The sequence below is a fragment of the Sapajus apella genome, unplaced genomic scaffold, assembly GCF_009761245.1.
Source record: "Sapajus apella isolate SASKATOON/1434 unplaced genomic scaffold, GSC_monkey_1.0 scaffold68, whole genome shotgun sequence".
Lineage (NCBI taxonomy): Eukaryota > Metazoa > Chordata > Mammalia > Primates > Cebidae > Sapajus > Sapajus apella.
In genome coordinates, this window is record NW_022437008.1 from 10,357,369 (window position 1) to 10,378,712 (window position 21,344).

Genomic DNA, 21,344 nt, shown 5'->3' on the forward strand with positions numbered 1-21,344 from the left:
GTGATGGTGATGCAGCTGATTTTGTGAATGTCCTCAGTGCCTGCCTGCTTGTCCCCCACATACTGCACAATCCTTTTCCTTTTTTTTTGTTTTTTTGGCTGTTTGTTTTGAGATAGCGTCTCATTCTGTTGCACAGGCTGGAGTGCAGTGGTGTGATCGTATCTCACTGCAGCCTCAACCTCCTGGGCTCAAGCGATCCTCCCACCTCGGCCTCCCAAAGAGCCGGGACTACAGGTGCACACCACCATGCCCAACTTGCACAGTCATTTTCTCATGACACAAAGACGAATAACTCTGCACTTGTTCCCTCAACCTCTTTCTCCAAACCGGCTCTGAGTGAGTCACCCCTGTCTTCCTACAAACACCGGCTTCCTGCTGCGGGGAGACCACACCCATCTTCAGCTGACAGCAAAAGCCCCTTGTGATGTGGTCTTGTCAGCTCTTCTCCTTCCTCCACCCTATTTTTGAGGGCTTTTCGATGACGGCTGGAGAGCATTCCACAGCCCCACCTCCCCTAGCTAGAGTCCTGCTGCTGCTCTGCTCCCAAAGGGCCGCCTTTACATTTCACACCAGTGCCCTCCGGGGATTGCAGAGCTTCACCTGTGTCCCGGGCTCCCCTGAGCTCTCGTCTCCAGGACTCGCGGTGTACACTCAGCAGCGGCTCCACGGGGGCTATCTCACACACCAACCCCAGGGAAGCCAGCTTTTGACTTGAACCGCACTGCGCAATCAGATGCCACACTTTTGGAATTGGCATTGATCAGGAAAATGATTTAACAGGGAGGATGCTGTTTATTGAATAAAGAACAGCATTGCGCTTCTGTGTGAGCCTCCCACAAAGTACTGGTGAGCCTGTGCAACTGAGTACATTAGAGTCTTCTGAAGTTAAATTTGGAATTGGGAAGAGGTAGGAAGAAATCTATGCTCATTGGATACAGAATGCAATTGTCTGTCGGTGCAGGAACTGAAGTATCTGCAGCAAATTATATTTAAGACTCTATTGTCGCAGGCAGATTAGCTAATGCTGGATTTTAAGTATAGGCTTCTAATGCTATTACTCCTGGTTAACTCTGCCTGGCAGGTAACCTTGTGGAACAAATGACTGCATTGCTTGAATAACATATTTGATCAAACAGGACAATTCTTTCAAAAATTGAGTTCTCTGTGGCAATTTGAGACCTGTAATCAGCAAATTAGATGATTACAGCAGGGATAAAAATAGTCTTCTAACAATGTCCAAGGTATAAATGTGATTTGAATTTCAAAATGTGGAACATGTGGTAGGAAAATGCACGGTTGGGTAAATATGACTAGACATTATCAGATTTGATTTCTCTTTCTAGCCCTGCTCAGAGCTACAGCCTAATTTTGCCCGAATAAACTCCAATCTCGTTTGCGTTTGAGTTAGAGGATGGACGTGAATTGGGTGCCATGCTCCGAATCTTAAAGGGCTCCATTGCTCTGCCTGCCTTAGGAACTAAAAGTCAGTGTGAATCTCAGCATCATGTATTTATCTACATGGTATGAAATAACCATCATGAAAAAGTAAGCTGTCCATGTTCCACACCGGGAAGATGGCACTGGAAAACCCTTGACTCCACCACCTGAGGACCAGAGGGTTTTTTTGTTGCTGTTATTAGGTACAATGGGTAGAGAGGTGACAGCAACTTTGGTGGGCTCTAGCAAGTGAATTCTTTTTGGGGAGACAGGGTCTCACTCTGACACTTAGGCTGGAGTGCAGTGGCGTCTTCATGGCTCACTGCAGCCTCAACCTCCCAGGTTCAGATGATCCTCCCATCTCGGCCTCCTGGGTAGCTGGTATGGCAACTACAGGCATGGAAACCCCACCCAGCTAATTTTTAAATTTCTTGTAGAGATCGGGTTTTGCCATATTGGCCAGGCGGGTCTCGAACTCCTGGGCTCAAGCGATCTCCCCACCTTGGCCTCCCAAAGTGCTGGGATTACAAGTGTGAGCCACCGCACCCGGCACTTGGCCGCAAGTGAATTCTGTGAGCTGAGACGGGATATGAGGATAGGGTCTGCTCCACCACTCTCCAGTGTCCCCAGGGTTGGTGAATCGCTCGCTCTTTCTCCATCTCTAAACCGAGAGTTAGATCGAGGGACCACGCCACCTCCTTTCTCTGTCCTTGCTAGCACCTCTCCTCCGGACATCTGCTCACCAAGTTGGCGGAGCTGCCGTTTTCACTTCAATGTCTCCTGCGGTGTCACCCGGCCTTATCTGGCTTTAGCTGAATAGCAGAATGTAAGCAACTTGATCAAGGGGTATTTGGAGCCAGTGAGAGGCCAAAGCCAGTAGAAAAAACTTCTCTCAGAGGGGAACTTTGATTTCTACTGACTAGCTGCTCCTAGGGTTCCTGAGAGCCATAAACATGATTGATTACTTGATGTCATTTACCCATTCAGGACTTAGCCTTTATTAGCACTGATGAGTAAGAGCTGGCTGTGACAACACCGCCACTTCAAAAGCCTCGACTTCCAGAAATGCAGCATTCCAACAAGTTACATATAAGGCATTCTTATTTCAGCATACTCAAGCACCTCTGTAACACGGTGGCTTGCTAAATGATCTATGAATTAATATTTACTTACCTCAAATGTTTGTTTGTTTTTGAGATGGAGTCTCACTCTGTCACCTGGGCTGGAGTGCAGTGGCACGATCTTGGCTCCCTGCAACCTCCAGCTACTGGGTTCAAACTATTCTTCTGCCTCAGCCTCCCAAGTAGCTGGAACTGCAAGCGCCCACCACCACACCTGGCTAATTTTTTGTATTTTTAGTAGAAACGGGATTTCACCATGTTGGCCGGGCTGGTCTTGATCTCCTGACTTCAAGTGATCTGCCTGCCTCAACCTCCCTAAGTGCTGGGATTACATGTGTGAACCATCCTGCCTGGCCTTAAATGTGCTTTCTAACTTGATGTTACCTCAATGTGTCAAGCTGTCAAATGTATGAAACTTTGGAAACAGATGTTTTAGTCCCAACCTTTTGCTTAGAAAATGCCAAATGTAGGCCAGGTACGGTGGCTCATGCCTGTAATCCCAGCACTTTGGGAGGCCCAGGTGGGTGGATCACCCAAGGTCGGGAGTTCGAAACCAGCCTGGCTAATATGGCAAAACCCCGTCTCTACTAAAAATACAAAAAAAATTAGCTGTGAGTGGTGGCGGGCGCCTGTAATCTCAGCTGCTCAAGGGGCTCGGCTGAGGCAGGAGACTTGCTTGAACCGGGGAGGCAGAGGTTGCAGTGAGCCGAGATTGCGCCTTTGCTCTCCAGCCTAGGCAATAGAGTGAGACTGTGTCTTAAAAAAAAAAAAAAAAAAAAATGACTTTATTTGAGATGAAGTTTTGCTCTTGTTGCCCAGGCTGGAGTGCATGGTGCAATCTCAGCTCACCACAACTTCCACCTCCCGGGTTCAAGACATTCTCCTGCCTCAGCCTCCTGAGTAGCCAGGATTACAGGCACCTGCCACCACACCCAGCTAATTTTTTTTTTTTTTTTTTTTTTTGTATTTTTAGCAGAGAGGGGGTTTCATCATGTTGATCAGGTTGGTCTGGAATGCCTGACCTCAGGTGATCCACTGACCTTGGCCTCCCAAAGTGTTGGAATTACAGGCGTGAGCCACCGTACCTGACCTAAGCCAAATGTAAATTACCCACTTCTCGGATTTTGCCAAGTCACTTACAAATGATTGCCATTAAAATGTACTACTTTGCTGGTGCGGTGGCTCATGCCTGTAATCCCAGCACTTTGGCTGGCTGAGGTGGGTGGATCACTTGAGGTCAGGAATTCGAGACTAGCCTGACCATCATGGAGAAACCCTGTCTCTACTAAAAATACAAAATTAGCCAGGCGTGGTGACATGGGCCTATAATCCCAGCTACTCTGGAGGCTGAGGCAGGAGAATCGCTTGAACCTGTGAGGCAGAGATTGCAGTGAGCCAAGATCATGCCACTGCACTTCAGCCTGGGCAACAAGAGTGAAAATTGTCTTAAAAAAAAAAAAAAAAAAAAGATTCACTGCTTTCTTTTTTGACAGGCAGGGTCTCACTTTATTGCCCAGGCTGGAGTGCAGTGGCACGATATCAGCTCACTGCGACCTCCGCCTCCTGGGTACAAATGATCCTCCTGCCTCAGCCTCCCAAGTGGCTGGGACCACAGGATCATGACACCGTAAATCCAATTACTTTTTGTATTTTTAATAAAGATGGGTTTTCACCAAATTGGCAAGACTTGTCTCAAACTCCTGGCCTCAAGTGATCTGCCCGCCTCAGTCTCCCAAAGTTCTGGGATTACAGGCGTGAGCCACCACACCCAGTCAAAAACTCGCTGCTAATAGGTGAATAAATAACTATTATAGCTAATCCTATCATTTGACTAAACACCATTACATGCAGATTAACAATGCATTTCTTAGAATAACTATACTATTAAAACTTGCCAGAAAGGCCAGGTGTGGTGGCTCATGCCTGTAATTCCAGCACCTTGGGAGGTTGAGGTGGTGGATCACCTGAGGTCAGGAGTTTGAGACCAGCCTGGCCAACATGGCGAAATCTCACCTCCACTAAAAATATAAACATTAGCTGGGTGTGGTGGCATGCACCTGTAATCCCAGCTACTCGGGAGGCTGAGGCAGGAGAATGGTTTGACCCTGGGAGACAGAGGTCGCAGTGAGCCGAAATTGTGCAAACTGCACTCCAGCCTGGGTGACAAGAGCGAGACTCCATCAAAAAAAAAAAAAAAAAAAAAAAAAAAACTTGCCAGAACTACATCAATGTCAAAAGTAAGGTCTCTCCAACTTCAAACAAATATGGTTACAGATTATTTTATTTTTTGGGACAGAGTCTGGCTCTGTTGGCCAGACTGGGTGCAATGGCATGATCTCGGCTCACTGCGACCTCCACCTCCTGGGTTCAAGCGATTCTTCTCCTGAGTAGCTGGGACTACAGGCATGTGCCACCACACCAGGCTAATTTGAGATGGGGTTTCACCATTAGCCAGGATGGTCTCCATCTCCTGACCTCATGATCCACCCGCCTCAGCTTCCCAAATCGCTGGGATTACAGGTGCGAACCACTGCACCCGGCCCTGTTTTATTCTTTTTGAGACAGAGTCTTCCTCTGTTACTCATGCCGGACTGCCATGCCAACATCTTGGCTCACTGCATATGGTTTACGGATTTCAATTGGCTGCTTTTTTCTTTAGATTTTTGCCAATGAGATAAAATACCGAGTTGAAAGTAAGCGGTATTTATTTGCTCATTCACCCTCCCTTGTATGCACTGGCACACGTGATGAAGCACAGTTAGTCAAACACAAGAATCAGAAAGACCACCACTTGGAGAATGTTCAATAAAATGTCGTGTGAGCTGTACACGAGGCCTGTACGTGAACAGCAATCATTAGCAAGGCACTTGGTGACTCCACCAATGCTCAGCGAACAGCCTGCATCATGCCCTCAGCTGCCATATTAACTCTACTTTGCATTTTCTTTCTTTTTTTGAGGCGGAATCTCACTCCATCACCCAGGCTGGAGTGAAGTGGCGCAAGCTCAGCTCATTGCAACCTCTTGCCTCCCGGGTTCGTGATTCCCCTGCCTCAGCCACCCGAGTAGCTGGGATTCCAGGTGTACGCCACCAAGCCTGGCTAATTTTTGTATTTTTACTAGAGATGGGGTTTCACCCTGTTGGCCAGGCTGGTCTCGAACTCCTGACCTCAGGTGCTTCAGCCTCAAAAAGTGCTGGGATTTCAGGTGTGAGCCACTGTGTACGACTTTTTATTCTTAAAAGCACCTTTAGGCCACTGTGTTAAAAGTTCTCCAAATAAAAATTAATTTATTCTTTAGGTTAAGATTTAGGTAAGGGCAAAAAAAAAAAAAAAAGGCATTAAATCACACTAATTACAGATTCCTTATGGCCTTGAACCAGTCCTAAGAAATTATATACATAGGAGTCCTCTTCAATGTGGACATGACGTCACCACTACTGCCATCAATGGCCAATGAACCTGGTGTGAGCAGCCACCAGTGCAGGGGGCGGTGAGACATACCATGTGGACTCCTCATTCCCAGCTCAGGGGGTACCAAGAGGCAGACAAGGCTGCACCTGAAGCTCTCTTCAAAAGTTTTCTTTCCATCAGACACATTGAAAATGTATTTGATCCAGGCCGGGCACTGTGGCTCACGCTTGTAATCCTAGCACTTTGGGAGGCCAAGGTGGGTGCATCACCTGAGATCAAGAGTTCAAGACCAGCCTGGCCATCATGGTGAAACCCCATCTTTTAAAATAAAATAAATAAATAAATAAATAAAATGTATTTGATCGAAAGAGTTAAGTCTCAAGCCTGGGTGCGGTGGCTCACGCCTGTAATCCCAGCACTTTTGGAGGCTGAGGCGGGCGAATCACCTGAGATCAGGAGTTTGAGACCATACTGACCAACACGTCGAAACCTTATCTCTATAAAAACATACGAAAATTAGCCGGGTGTGGGGACGCACGCCTGTAGTCCCAGCTACGTAGGAGGCTGAGGCAGGAGAATCACTTAAACACGGGAGGCAGAGGCTGCAGCGAGCCAAGACTGTGTCACTGCACTCTAGTCTGAGCAACAGAGCGGAACTCTGTCCCTGGTCTGGAAAAAAAAAAAAAGACTTGAGCCTCAAGAAGTTACCAGACATAGCTCGTAAAACCAGCTGTCTCAAAGACGGTATTATCTTTATTAAAAACGGATACATATAGCAGCAGTTACAAAACAGAGTTCATTAAAGGCGTTGTACAACATTGTCAACTGATAGTGTGGAGAGGGTTGCGCCCTGCTCAGCTGGTTGTGGGCACTGCACGATGCTTGCCCACAACCACCTGCTCCACTTGGTACAATGCAGCCCAGAGCACCCCATGGGGAGAGCCACGCCACCGCGGCCCTCCGCAGCTTCAAGCTTTTGTTGTGAGTCCCTCAGGTCAAGTAGCACCTTCCATAGCAGCATCGGGAGCACGCACTGGTGTCTGGAGGTGGCTGGTGTACTTGACCCACTTATTAAAAAAAAACCTATAAGCATTCAATAAAAAATACTTTGCCCTGTCCGATGCCATCCACAGAAATACATCTGTTGTGGAAGAAACACCCTTCCATTTAGATATCTGTAAAAGCGAACGCACGCCTCCGCTGCAGAGGACAGAAGAGAACGTGGGGCAGGCGCTTCCGCGTGACTGTCTTTGGTGAAGGCTGGGGTGTCATGCCATTTCCGGCCCGTTGCTCTGCTTCTTACTGCTCTGTGGAGGGGTGAGGAGCCCACTGGGGAGAGGAGAAGCCCTATTTTGTTCAGACAACATGGCTTTCTTGGCTCGGGCTTTGTCCTAACGGTAAGATAAAAAGGGACAATGTTAAATTAGAAAATATCCTTGGGCTTCAATTAACACAGCTTTTTAATTTTTAAACTTAAATTTTTTGGGCCTGGCATGGTGGCTCATGCCTATTATCCTAGCACTTTGGGAGGTCGAGGTGGGAGGATCACAAGGTCAGGAGTTCGAGACCAGCCTGATCAACATGGTGAAACCCCTGTCTCTACTAAAAAAAAATACAAAAATTAGCCAGGCACGGTGCCGCCCACCTGTCATCCCAACTACTCAGGAGGCTGAGGCAGGAGAATTGCTTGAACCTGGGAGGTGGAGGCTGTGGTGAGCCAAGAGCGTGCCATTGCACTCCAGCCTGGGCGACAGAGCGAGACTCCGTCTCAAAATAAATAAATAAATAATAATTTTTAAAAATTTTAAATTTTTTTGAGACAAAGTCTTGTTGTGTCACTCAGGCTGGAGTAAGGTGGCACAATCTCAGCTCACTGCAACTTCCACCTCCTGGGTTCAAGGGATTCTCCTGCCTCAGTTGCCCGAGTTGCTAAGATTACAGGCGCCCATCACCACGCCCAGCTAATTTTTATATTTTTCATAGAGACGGGGTTTCAACATTTTGGCCAGGCTGGTCTTGAACGCCTGACCTCAGGTGATCCGCCTGCCTTGGCCTCCCAAAGTGCTGGGACTATAGGCATGTGCAATCATGCCTGGCTAGTTTTTTAAAACTTTTAGGAACTGGGTCTCCCTATGTTTCCCAGGCTAGTCTCAGACTTCTGGGCTCAAGCGATCCTCCTGCCCTGGCCTCCAAAAGCCACTGTGTCTGGCCACGATGTCTTTCTCTATGGAGGTGAGTGAAGAGAAAAAATGTATATCAAAGAACAATTTAAAATTCTGTGGTCTATATGACACGGCATCAATTTGCTAGGATTTTTCTTGTTCAAGGAATTAAAATTGGAGTTTTTCGAGATATTTGCAGCCTACCTGAAGGAAAGTTAATAGGTTATTTAGGCGGTTTTTTTTTTTTTCTTTGAGACATAATTTTGCTCTGTTGCCCAGGCTGGAGTACAGTAGCATGATCTTGGCTCACTGCAACCTCCACCTCCCAGGTTCAAGTGATTGTCCTGCCTTAGCCTCTCAAGTAGCTGGGACTACAGGTGCCCACCACCATACTCGGCTAATTCTTGTATTTTTAGTAGAGACATGGTTTCACCGTGTTGGCCACGCTGGTCTCGAACTCCTAGCCTCAAGTGATCCGCCCACCTCGGCCTCCCAAAGTGCTGGGATTCCAGGGCTAAGCCACCTTGGCTGGCCTATTTAGGCAGTTTTCAGAATTTGTCTGGGCAAGAAGGACTGGAAGGAGGAGTGACACTGACCAGCAAATCCAAGCTGTCTCTGTGGGTCTGTATGTTGTGTGCATCTTCATCAGCGACGCCCCTGAAGTGCTTCAGTTTTGAGGTCCCCGTCTCCCTTATAACCATGGCAAATGGAACCATCCACTTGGCACAGTTCTCTATGTCGCACCATTCGTATCCTGTGGTGAAGACATCGTGGGCTCGGTTTGAGGCTGACAACCGATGTAAGCTTGGCCCACCTTGTTTGTGCATGCATGGGAAAGCCAACTCACCTGAAACCTTTTCCATCAATTCAGATGAAGAGAAATGATACACGGCCGAAGCAGCGAGTATACCATAAGGAAATTCGAGGCAGTCGACATCCAGCACACAGAGATCCAACAGCTACGGAGAAGAAGAGAACGCTGAGATGGACGCCACCGCACGCCAGTTCCAGAGTTCCTCACTCCAGCTGCAGGGAAGGTGGCCCCACGGACGTGATGGAGTCACTTACCTCTGCAATCTGTATGAAGGTTTGCTGGGGATACTGCGGCAGTAGCACCTCATGGATGTCATTTAGGTATGCAACCTGCATGTATACATTCAGCCAGGACACAATAGTCAGGGGACTTAAACGCCACTTAAGGGCCTAAAGGAAAACAGAGAGAAAAGAGACCGATGATTGAGAGAAGTTCAAAATGCAGCCATGTTCCATGCCACAGTGTGTCCAGCTGGAGAACACCTCCCAGGGGCACTCACACGTCAGGCGGAAAAGATACGATGTACACATTTAAAAAATGGCCGGAAAATTCACTGGAACCCACCTTCATAATCATTAACTCCATGGTGAGAATTTCATCTCCGGAACACGCTCCGTCTGTCACATATGCAAACTGGTGCAACTTTGGAGGATAGATTTCCTGAAAGGGAGGGGAAGGAAGATGGCACCAGCACCAAAGACCATCCCTAACAGTCTCAATGTACAATGCATCCAAAACGACTCCTCAGCACCCTGCCATGGAAAGACAGGGCACACTGATGGGATTAATACAGAAGCCACTCCAATGGTTCAATGTGTATTCGTTGTTTAAAAAAAAAAAGATGGGCTGGGCGCAGTGGCTCACGCCTGTAATCCCAGCACTTTGGGAGGCCGAGGTGGGTGGATCACGAGGTCAAGAGATCGAGACCATCCTGGCCAACATAGCAAAACCCCGTCTCTACTAAAATACAACAATTAGCCGGGCGTGGTGGTGCGTGCCTGTAGTCCCAGCTACTCGGGAGGCTGAGGCAGGAGAATTGCTTGAACCCAGGAGGCAGAGGTTGCAGTGAACCGAAATCGCACCACTGCACTCCAGCCTAGCACCTGGCGACAGAGTGAGACTGTCTCAAAAAAAAAAAAAAAAAAAGGCTGGTCTGATGTTAGTGGGTCATCAGAACTTATTAACATTAGTATCAGCCAGGCGCAGTGGCTCACGCCTGTAATCCTAGCACTTTGGGAGGCCGAGGTGGGTGGATCACCTGAGGTCAGGAGTTCAAGACCAGCCTAGCCATCATGGTGAAACCCCATCTTTAAAAAAAAAATTTTTTTTAATTAAAAAAAAAAACACATTAGTATCATTAAAGTTGGTAAACAACCCCCCACTGCTAAATTTGACTGGCTTAAAAAAAAGAAAATCTCACCCCTGCCCTTAAATAGGTGGACAGAACTTTGACCCATTGTAGGTACTTTTGAACCAAAATATCCCCTTTTTGTTAAAGGCACCTAAACGTACCTTTAACACGTTTGAAGGTTAGGCTCATACACCCTTTGATAATCATACACAAATTGTTAATCTTTGTTTTTTTTGAGATAGAATTTCCCTCTGTTGCCCAGCCTGGAGTGCAGTGGTGGGATCTTGGCTCACTATAACCTCTGCCTCTTGGGCTCCAGCGATTCTCCTGCCCCATCCTCTTGAGTAACCAGGATTACAGGCGCGAACCACCACGCCTGGCTAATTTTTGTATTTTTAGCACAAATGGAGTTTTACCATGTCTCAACCTCCTGGCCTCATGCGATCCGTCCACCTTGGCCTCCCAAAGTGCTGGGATTATAGGCATGAGCCACTACCCTGGGCCCCAAATTTCAATCTTAGTTCAAAGCTCAATTTTTTTTTTTTGCTCATGTAACTACCTGAACCTAGATCTTCCATACCTTTTCTCTTTCCTGGTTACTTTCCAGCCTCTTCTCTTTTTTTACATGTGTCTTAACTTTACAGGGTTGCAAATGAGAAAAATTTAGGATGAATGCTATGGACAAAGCACCAACCTCTTCCCCCAATCTCAGTGAAGCTCAAGAAATAGCACACATCATATAACAAATATTTGAAAAGCATTTACCTCAAGTTTGGCTGCTATAAATAAAGATGAAATCCCAATAAGCTGTAAAAGAGTTTTTACGACGTTTTCTTGTGTCGCCATATACCGGTCAAAGAAATCCTGTGCCAAGTAAAAGGTCTCCCTGTGAAGCTTATAGACTTCACACACCTGAAAACATATGTAGTAAGTTTTAGAAAAGTTACTTGAGGGAGTGTGGGAAAAACAACTTGTACTGATTTTGGTGAAGGAAAATATAGGACAAGGTTAAACGGAAAGTTCCTGAAATCAACAATTAATAGTTTTTGCTTTTTTTTTTTGAGAGAGTGTCTTATTGCTGGAGTGCAGTGTTTTGATCTTGGTTCACTGCAACCTCCACCTCCCAGGCTCAAGCGATTCTCTTGCTTCAGCCTACTGAGTGGCTGGAATTACAGGCACCCACCACCACACCCAGCTAATTTTTGTATTTTTAGTAGAGATGGTGTTTCACCCTATTGGCCAGGCTGGTCTCGAACTCCTGACCTCAAGTACCTGCTTTGGCCTCCCAAAGTGCTGGGATTACAGGCATGAGCCACTGTGCCCAGCCTAACAACTGATAGGTTTTTTTGTTTTTTTTAAATTTGAGACGGGGTCTTGCTCTGTCACCAGGGTAGAGTGGAGTGGAGCAGTCTCGGCTCACTGCAACCTTCACCTCCCGGGTTCAAGCAATTCTCCTGCCTCAGCCTCCCAAGTAGCTGGGACTACAGGCGCGCACCACCACACCCAGCTAATTTTTGTATTTTTAGTAGAGACGGGGTTTCACCATGTTGACCAGGGTGGTCTTGATCTCTTGACCTCATGATCCACCCGCCTCGGCTTCCCAAAGTGCTGGGATTACAGGCGTGAGCCACTGAGCCTGGCTGATAGGTTTTAAATTAGGGGACCTGGCCTGTCCCACCCTCACCTGCCCAGGATGTGAATCATTCATCCCCTTGCCCGCACATCCCCGCGGAGTAGGCCACCTGCCTGTTAGTCACTCAGTAGCACACAGGTTATCAGATGGACTGTCACAGCACAGCAGTGCTGGCGTTCAAGCAGCCCTTATTTTACTGGATAATGGCCCCACAGGGCAAGAGTAGTGATGCTGGCTATTTGGAAATGCCAAAGAGGAGGCGTGAAGTGCTTTCTTTAAGTGAAAACGTGAAAGTAGAGGATTGAAAACATAGCATATCCAGAGGTCAGTATCATCTGTGGCTTCAGACCTCTCCTGTGGTACTTGGGACATCCCTCCGAGGATGAGGGGTACTTCTGTAGTTACACGCTCAGCTTCTACATGGTTTCGTGAAATGGATCTGCCTGAGATGTCCTTCCACTTCATAAGAAAAGCCCACTTCTCACCCATTCAAGTCATACTAGGTTGTCTAGGAAGCTTCCCTTAATCAAGAAACTATAAGCTACTGCAATTCATCCCAGTAAGACATATACTACCGCCAGGCGCAGCGGCTCCCAAGGTCAGGAGTTGAAGACCAGCCTGGCCAAAATGGTGAAACCCTATTGCTACTAAAAATACAAAAAATTAGCTGGGCATGGTGGTGGGCACCTGAAATCCCAGCTACTCAGGAGGCTGAGGTAGAGAACTGCTTGAACCCAGGAGGCGGAGGTTGCAATGAGCCAAGATCCTGTCGCTGCACTCCAGCCTGGGCAACAGAGCAAGACTCTGTCTCAAAAAACTTTTGATTAATTGTTAATCAAAAAACATTTGATTCACTTTTGATTAACCGTTAAAGAGAAATAAAATAGTGTGGATCAAGAAAAAATCTGAGTTGGGTGCAATAGCTCACACCTGTAATCCCCAGGACTTTGGGAGGCCGAGGCAAGAGGATCCCATGATCCCAGGAGTTGGAAACCAGCCCGGGCAACATAGTGAGACCCCATCTCAACAAAAAGTAAAGAAAAATTGGCAGGGCGTAGTGGCTCGTGCCTGTAGTCCCAACTACTGGGAGGCTGAGGCAGGAGGACTGTTGGAGCCCAGGAGGTTAAGCCTGCAGTGAGCCACGACTGAACCACTACACTCCAGCCTGGGTGACACAGCGACTCTTGTCTCAAAATACAGAAGCCACTCCCATGGTTCAAATACCTTTAAAACTATGCTAAAAAAAAATTGACACATGGTCTCATGGTCACTCAGGCTGGAGCGCAGTGGCACTGTCATGGCGGACTGCTGGTTGCAAGAATCCTCCCGTCTCATCCTCCCCAGTAGCTGGGACTACAGGCGTGAGCCACTGTGCCCTGACGGTTTTTTATTTTTTGTTAAGATGGGGTCTTACTATGTTGCCCAGTCTGGTCTCCAACTCCTGGGCTCAAGGGATCCTTCTGCCTTGGCCTCCCAAAGTGCTGGGATTACAGATGTGAGTCACCACGCCCAGCCGGGATCTGAACAATGTATCTTATTAGAAAAAAAAGGGAATGGTAAGAAAAGGGAATGGGTTCCAACAAGTTAAAAAGGAGAAAGTCAGATCTGTTTTAAGATAAGCTTGTTCATATGTGTTTACAATTTGTGATAGTAGCTATCAAAGTGGTGATACATGCATCCCATTGGACACATTTGAAAGCAATTTTAGCCGGGCGCCCTGGCTCACAAGGTTGGGAGTTCAAGACCAGCCTGGCCAACATGGTGAAACCCTGTCTCTTCTAAAAATACAAAAATTACCCGGGTGTGGTGGCGTGCACCAGTAATCCCAGCTACTCAGGAGGCTGAGGCCAGGAGAATCGCTTGAACCCGGGAGGTGGAGGATGCAGTGAGCTGAGATTGTGCCACTGTACTCCAGCCTGGGTAACAACAGAATAAAACTCCCATCTCGAAAAAAAATAATTAAAAAAAAGAGCAATTGAATGAACACAATGAACAAATCTAAAATGTCAATAGTTACAATTTACTGGAAAACATAACCTTAATAATTAAACTTTGATGGAAAAAATTAGATGCCAATTTAAAAACATCTGAAAGATAAAACGATTTTAGAAATTCTTGCTAAGACTACAAGCAAAACCAAAGACCACCACAGTAAATATACCATACAGTTTCAGAGATGGCGCGCGTGTCAATGGAATAAACCACACGGGGGTCCTGATACGCAAATATGCTGGAAATGCTCAGTGCTTTCCTGAAGTGAACAGGAAGACTCAGGCTCACCTCCATTAACCAATCCAGAAGAATTGCTCGCATTTTTGGCTGCAGAAGAGGGTGTTGCTCAAGAAAGTGCTTATCCCTTAAGTATGTCTTTTCCTTGTTTAACATGATTTTCCAGACTTCCTCTCTATTTGCCCAGCTACAGCAAAACACACAACATAAGGGGTAAGAATGCGTCCACGTTGTGAGGGATGAGGGGGAGTATGCACTAAGAGACCCGCAAGCCACATGGCAGAGTCAGCACTGACCTTAGTACAGGCAGTGGGGAACCTCTGGACGGCGCGATATGCCGAGGCTTGCATATTGAGTTTGGGTAAACCAGCTCATCTTCTTCTTTGTCAGGTGTGGGGATTAGGGCGCAGGGGTCGGCACAGACGGCATTATTGTCCCAAGCCTGTAAATGAAAAATACACAGAAGAGGTGTGATAAGATGCAAACAGCTCTTACATTACCCAGAAACATTCCAGATTCACTTGCAACTCAGTAAGATACTGGGCATGACTTCTGAAAGTGCTTCCAAAAAGACATATTATGAGATTATATGGTCACAATTCAAAGATTTGTTTTTTAACCAGTACAACCCATCTACTAAAAGTTCTTAAAACAAAATTGTCAATAAAAATATTTACATAACACTTTGGGAGGCTGAGGTGGGCGGATCACGAGGTCAGGGGGTTGAGACCAGCCTGATCAACATGGTGAAACCCGGTCTCTACTTAAAAATACAAAAATTGCCGGGCGCGGTGGCTCAAGCCTGTAATCCCAGCACTTTGGGAGGCCGAGGCGGGTGGATCACGAGGTCAAGAGATCGAGACCATCCTGGTCAACACGGTGAAACCCCGTCTCTACTAAAAATACAAAACATTAGCTGGACATGGTGGCGCATGCCTGTAATCCCAGCTACTCGGGAGGCTGAGACAGGAGAATTGCCTGAACCCAGGAGGCGGAGGTTGGGGTGAGCCGAGATCGCGCCATTGCACTCCAGCCTGGGTAAAGAGCGCGAAACTCCGTCCCAAAAAAAAAAAAAAAAAAATACAAAAATTAGCCGGGCATTGTGGTGCACACCTGTAATCTCAGCTCCTTAGGAGGCTGAGGCAGGAGAATTGCTTGAACCCAGGAGGCAGAGGTTGCAGTGAGCCTAGAGTACGCCATTGCACTCTGGCCTGGGCGACAGAGCGAGACTCCGTCTCAAAAAAAAAAAATTAAAAAAAAAAAACAAATTCTAGGTCTGAACATGCTTGGATATACTGAAAAAAAATTTACATAAGCACTTCACATTCATAAGTATAAAAGATCAAAAATGTAAATTAGCTGCTATATGTATTAAAGTCCTCTCAGTTTAAAACAAAAACCCATCAAATGTGACATTTTCTTTTTGTTGCAGGACCAGCCAAATATGTTAAACAGTAAGGACTTTTCGTTTTCCTTAACTTGAAACAGAGTGAACATCCACCTAGTTAAAACCAAATCAAGGCTGGACACAGTGACTCACACCTGTAATCCCAGCACTTTGGGAGGCCGAGGCGGGTGGATCACCTGAGGTCAGGAGTTCGAGACCAGCCTGATCAACATAGAGAAACCCCATTTCTACTAAAAATAATAGAAACTTTGATGAAGATACTAGGCAGGTAACAATCCCACTAGCATGGAATCCATATGAAAGTCTGAGACTCGGCATTTTCTTTCTTTTTTTATTTTATTTTTTTTTTTTGAGACAGGGTCTCCCTCTGTTGCCCAGGCTGGAGTGCAGTGGTGTGATCTCCACTCATTGCAACTTCTGCCTCCTGGGGTCAAGCGATCCTCCTGCCTCAGCCTCCTGGGCAGGTGGGACTATAGGCACGTGTGACCACACCCAGCTAATTTTTGTATTTTTTTTTGTAGAGATGGGGTTTCGCCATGTTGTCCAGGCTGGTTTTGAATTCCTGGACTCAAGCCATCCTCCCACCTTGTCTTTCGAAAGTGCTGGGATTACAGGCCTGAGCCACCATCCCCTGCATTTTTTTTTCAAGCAGAGACCACCAGCCAACCTGGTGAAGCCCCTTCTCTACCAAAAACGCAAAAATTAGCTGGGCATGGTAGCGGGTGCCTGTAATTCCAGCTACTCAGGAGGCTGAGGCAGGAGAATCACTTCAACCCAGGAGGCGGAGGCTGCAGTGAGCCGAGATCACGCCATTGCACTTCAGCCTGGGCAACAGAGCAAGGCTGCCTCAAAAAAGAAAGAAAGCAAGCAGAGATCATTAATACCGACTGAAGAACAAAACAGACAACCGGGGTCACTCTAAATGAACGTGGCCTCAAAGACACAGCACAAAGTGGCGACCACAGCACACAGGCCCCCTTCAGAGGAAGCCCAGGCACTTTCAGTTAGAAGAGCAGAGCCAGATAAAGCTCTTCCCCACCCAATGTACAAAGAATTGGGCATGCGAATTATCCACGACTGCTCCTGCCAACAGCTGTGCGAGCAAGCCTGCTTCCTTTCAGTTCTAGTACCATGTGCGGGTGGCATTTCCTTGACTCAAAAAGGGTCACATTACAACCGCTGTAAGTTGTTCTTCATTCAGGAAGAATGAATTCTAGTCTCGAAGGAATAAAGCGGGGTGCCACCCTCTAGGGCCAGATGGCTGACACATCTCAGAGCAAGCCTTCGGATAGAAACAAGTCCAGCAGCAGTTCCCAAGCAAGCTAGGTGAGCCACCAGCAGACGAATGGTTCCAAAGTTGGCCTTTTTAGGGACCAGCGGATGAGTGAGACTAAGTCTACGTCCTCTACTTGAGCGTACACCAAGTTTCAAAGCAAGACCTGTCTGACTTTATTTAGGAAGGAATTAGATAACAGCAAGAGACCAATGGGATTCCTAACCACTGACTCCTCATACTGCTTTTTTTCCTTATGAGGATTATTTTCTGAAAAGTAACAGTCCAGGATTCCACTTCAATGGAAAGACTGGGCATCTCATGCAAAAAAAATTAAACAGATCTCAGATAAAAGGGTATTCTTTTCATTAAGAACAGCCTAAGATGAAAATCAAAATGGTTCCATGTGGTCTTGATGAAGCATTTTCACAAGAGTTTAGCACTGTGGCTCCAAGCAGCTCAAGACTGTCATATCGGGGCGAACTATGATAACTCCAGAGAAGAGTTCCGTATGTGAACAAGGAAAAGGTTCTGTTGTGCCCCAGAGTTCTAGTTTCATGAATCTTCACAGAGAAATAACAAAGATACGGCTCCATAAATAGACAGCTAATGTTTAAGCTCTCTACGCTACAAAATGTATAGAAATTTGTTGCCATTAATCTCTGGATAACCACGAAAATGCCTTCTAGTGGGAAATGATATGGCTATTCCAGTGGCACAGTAATTCATGCTCTGTGGCCAGCGGGCAGAGCCACAGTCCGTCCCAGGCACCCTGGTCACCGCTCAGGCTATCCTTGAGAACAGACACGCTTCTAAAACTCCAAGAATGCAACCGGGACGGCCCTGCTTCACCGTCGGTTGGAAGTTTCTTTTCTATTCAAAACACAGCTGGGAAAATAAACAATCCTGAATTTCACAGTCAGGGTTCATTTTATAATACCTACAAAATCAGCTTGCTTGATTTGAACATACTTTTTTTTTTTTTTTAAGGGGAGAAAAAGAAAACTTGGGATATGCCATCGCATTTCCTTTCTGAAATGACTTCTTTGAAGAAAGACTTCTTTGAAATCAGCAACTCTTCCTTCGATATTCAGGGGACCCTCCTCAGAAATGCTTATTTTGGGGGGCCTTAACGTGCAGTGACAATGGCTACTGTGAACACGGCCCATTGCTTTGAAACCCTTTCTGTGTCCCCACGAGCGACCCTGGCTGCTGTTCTGCTAAGTGACCTGCTCCTCTGCTAACCTAACTGGGATCCCCGCACTCAGGTCAAACACTGTTTCTGTTCAGCATTTATCTGTGATAGAGTCAGAAGGCCTGACCAGCCAGTTTAGAGATTACGCCTGCCGTAACTACAGTCTCCAGCCATTTCTGAAAGTAAAGAGATAGTACAAGCTTTTTCTGCGAGAAACTTCTAATATTACAATGATGATCACACTGCAGGCAGGAAATTTGGCAGGAATTCCACAAGGAGAGACAAGAAAAGCCGTCAAGAAAATGTCTTGAGACACCACCTATCATTACACAGAATGGTCCACTGATACTCTTGCTGAGGTCAGGCTGAGCTGGGGATCAATGCAGGTAATTGCTAGAGGGGCTAGAAGAACTTCTAGGGCCAGAAAGAGGAGGATTTGAAATCTGACCTAAAGAAGATTGGGAGGTTCTTAAGCACCATGACAAACAAAATAGGCATAGATGGTGGGTGGGGGCCAGGGTGGGGGAAGCTGTTGCTTATGAACACACAGGAACCCTTCCCCAATTCACCAACTTTTACAGACAAGGCCGAGTGCCCAACTTTGCCCCTGGATGGCACAGGACTCTGGATTACGTTCTTCCTGAATCTCAGTTTCCTCCCATGCAGAATCTGGGAGGAGTGAACAATGTGATGTCCAGGCTGGTTGTTCCAGGCATCAGCACATATCTGTAATCTCAGATGGTGCCAGTCAGGAACACCAAGCTTCCTGGAATCCCAGGACTGGCAGAGGCTCGTGCCCACTGACAGGTACAGTGCTGGGCCATATGGGCTGTGGCTGTATTAGAGAAACTAATTCTCACCAGAGTGTCTTAAACATGAAACCCCATGTGACCCACAGAGAGCAGAAGGACCTCCACAGAGGCCCAACGTCAGGCGGACCTACCTGGCTCTCACATTGGTCCCTCGCCGTCCTGTCGATTTTGGCCATTTCTTCATCTGGGTCCTGCAAAAACTAACATGAAGCCACCCCCAAGGCCCCAAGGAAACACATCGAACAAGACAAAAACAGAGAGAGAATAGAAGAGAAAGCTGATCAGGTTATGAGCACCGTTTCTGCCCAAGGGACCCCCGCCCCCGCAGGCAGAGCCAAGTCGGGTACCCAGGTGAGATGGGGGAGTGCTCCCCAACCTGTCTCCTTTGTACTCACAACGGCCACGTTTGCCTTCCTCTTCCTGGAGCGAGCCGAGAACTCAGCGCCGCCGTCCTCCTTCATGGTGTCCCGCTCCTTCGCATCCCTGTGGACCCGGGTGGCACCGGGCCGGGTGAGCACCCGTGGCTGCCCCTCCCCCACGCCACCCGTCCCATCCCGTCCGGCCCCGCGGCGCGGGCACTCACCGCTCCCTGCGCTCTCTCGGCATGGTGGGGCTGCTCCGGCCTGAGGCCTGCGGGGCGGCGCGGGGTGAGGCGGCAGCGGGGTCAGGCCGCGGGCCCGGCACCCCTCCCCCCCTCGCTCGCGGGCGGCCGGGCGGGTCGGGAAGATGGCCGATGGTGGGGTGGCCTGTCACCCGCGCCCCGCCCGCGCCCCGCACCCCTGCCGACCCCCGACCCGGGGGACCCGCAGCCCATCCCCGGTCCGTCGCCTCCCGGGCCCCGGGCTGCCTCAGTGTCCCCTTCCACCCCTCTCTGCCGCGCTCCCAGCACCCTCCCGGGGCGCCCCGCGCCGCCGCCCGGGGACCCGCGACCTGGTCGCACCCCGCCCCCACCCAGATCCCCGGCGCGATCCGGGCCCCAGGAGTCCCTGCCCGCAGCACGCAGCGGGAGCCTCACCAGGATCGTGTCCGCGGCGGGCAGCGCGCTCCAGCCCCGGCAGGCGGCGGCGGCGGCGGCGGCTGGAGGCGGCGGGCCGAGCGCGCGGCGGTGGCGGGATCCGCGCCTGCCCCCTACACCGCGCTGGCTGCCGCGCCGGCTGCTCCTGCGCCCGGCTCAGAGCGGGACATTTAAAATCCCTGCGCGCGGAACCGGCCCCGGCCCGCCCTCGCACCGCCCCGCCGCAGCTCCCAGCCCCTCAGCGGCCGCGCCGGGCCCGGGGCCCGCCCCACCCCGTCCCTCTCCCCGCCCCCAGGTCCGCCCCTCCGCGGCGCCGGCCAGCGAGGCGCAGGGACAGGGAATCGGGGGCGGGGCCTGATCGACGGGGCGGAGCCGGCGGGCGGGGCGGGGCCAAGTGACAGGGCCTGCGCGCCGAGGGCCGGGCGGCGCGGGGCGCGGGGCGCGGGACGCGGGGCGGGGCGGCGGGCGGGACGCGGGAGAAGTCTGGCGCGCGGCGGCGAGGGGCGGGCCGCGGACGCCGGGGGCGGGGCCGAGTGGCTCTGGAGCGGCAAAAAGCCGCGTGGCCCGCGCGGGTGGAATGTAAACACGGCGCGCGGCGCGGGTTCGGGCCCCGACGGGACCGAGCCGGGGGGATGTGTGGGGGGCCTTCCCGCGGGGATGTGTGGGGGACCTTTCCGGGGAGCGCCGCCCGCCTTTCCGCCGCGCGCGCTGTCCCGCTAGGCACGCCTTCCCCGCCCCGGGTACGCCGGGTTCCGGGCCCTGAGTCCGGGGCGGGGACATCCCCAAGGTCACCACGCCTGTGCCTGGGCCTAGAACCAAGGTTTCAGGCCGGGGGCTCTGGGGCGCCCTGGGGACCGGCTGCTATTCTTGGCCGCCTGTCCATTCATCCTTCAGTGCATTGGGTCATTCATTCATTCATTCAACTGATACGTGAGTTCCTTCCATGCGTCCCTACCATTCGCTCCCCTCCCCCGCAAGCTTTTCCGGGGCACTCTGAAGACCTTTCTGACCCTGGGATTCCCTAGCACCTATCTCTAGCTTAAAGCCTTCCAGTTGAGGCCGGGCACCATGGCTCACGCCTGTAATCCCAGCATTTTTGAAGGCCGAGACCGCCGGCCCCTTGGGGTGTTCGAGACCAGCCTGGGTAACAGCGAGACCCCATTTCCACAAAAAAAAAAAAGAAACAAAATGTCTTCCAGTTGTTTCCCATCAGCTAAGGATCAAATCCATACTCCCTGTCTTGGGCTACAGGCTCCATAGGACCTGGCCCTGACCCCTCCCTCAAACCTCAGGCCTCCCCTCCACAGCTCCTCTGTCTTTCCTCCCTCAAGACTTGTATTTTTTCTGGGTGGGGGGAGAGGGAAGGGGTAGGGTCTCCCTATGTTGCTCAGACTGGTCTCAAGCCCCTGATCTCAAGCAATCGTCCCGCCTCGGCCTCCCAAGTACCTGGGATTACAGGTGCCCACCACCATCTCTGGCTAAT

General features: G+C 49.4%; 1 protein-coding gene across 3 annotated transcripts; it reads right to left on the bottom strand.

Moving 5' to 3' along the window:
* Positions 1-6,690: 6,690 nt before the first annotated feature.
* Positions 6,691-20,008, bottom strand: CCNE1 (cyclin E1). 3 transcript variants are annotated; one of them, XM_032249180.1, is made up of 12 exons: positions 19,862-20,002; positions 19,430-19,476; positions 19,242-19,329; positions 18,978-19,046; positions 14,455-14,600; positions 14,210-14,345; positions 11,062-11,208; positions 9,510-9,605; positions 9,200-9,334; positions 8,979-9,090; positions 8,728-8,885; positions 6,691-7,360 (listed from the first exon to the last, which is right to left on the bottom strand). In XM_032249180.1, exons 2-12 carry the CDS (start codon positions 19,450-19,452, stop codon positions 7,238-7,240), a joined length of 1,233 nt encoding a protein of 410 aa, XP_032105071.1. In that variant the 5' UTR covers positions 19,453-19,476; positions 19,862-20,002; the 3' UTR covers positions 6,691-7,237. The 3 variants fall into 3 exon arrangements, with proteins under 3 accessions (XP_032105071.1, XP_032105072.1, XP_032105073.1); XM_032249181.1 differs by having other exon boundaries at positions 18,978-19,037; positions 19,862-19,989; XM_032249182.1 differs by lacking the exon at positions 19,430-19,476 and having other exon boundaries at positions 6,701-7,360; positions 19,862-20,008.
* Positions 20,009-21,344: the final 1,336 nt, after the last annotated feature.

What these genes read in the sequence shown, in the direction of transcription:
- CCNE1 (XM_032249180.1), bottom strand. Translation starts at nt 19,452, where the DNA reads ATGCCGAGAGAGCGCAGGGAGCG. An exon ending in TTCTGGATTGGTTAATGGAG is followed by an intron (nt 11,209 to 14,209) that starts GTGAGCCTGAGT and finishes ATATGTTTTCAG; the next exon opens with GTGTGTGAAGTCTATAAGCT. An exon ending in TGGAGTTAATGATTATGAAG is followed by an intron (nt 9,335 to 9,509) that starts GTGGGTTCCAGT and finishes GTTTTCCTTTAG; the next exon opens with GCCCTTAAGTGGCGTTTAAG.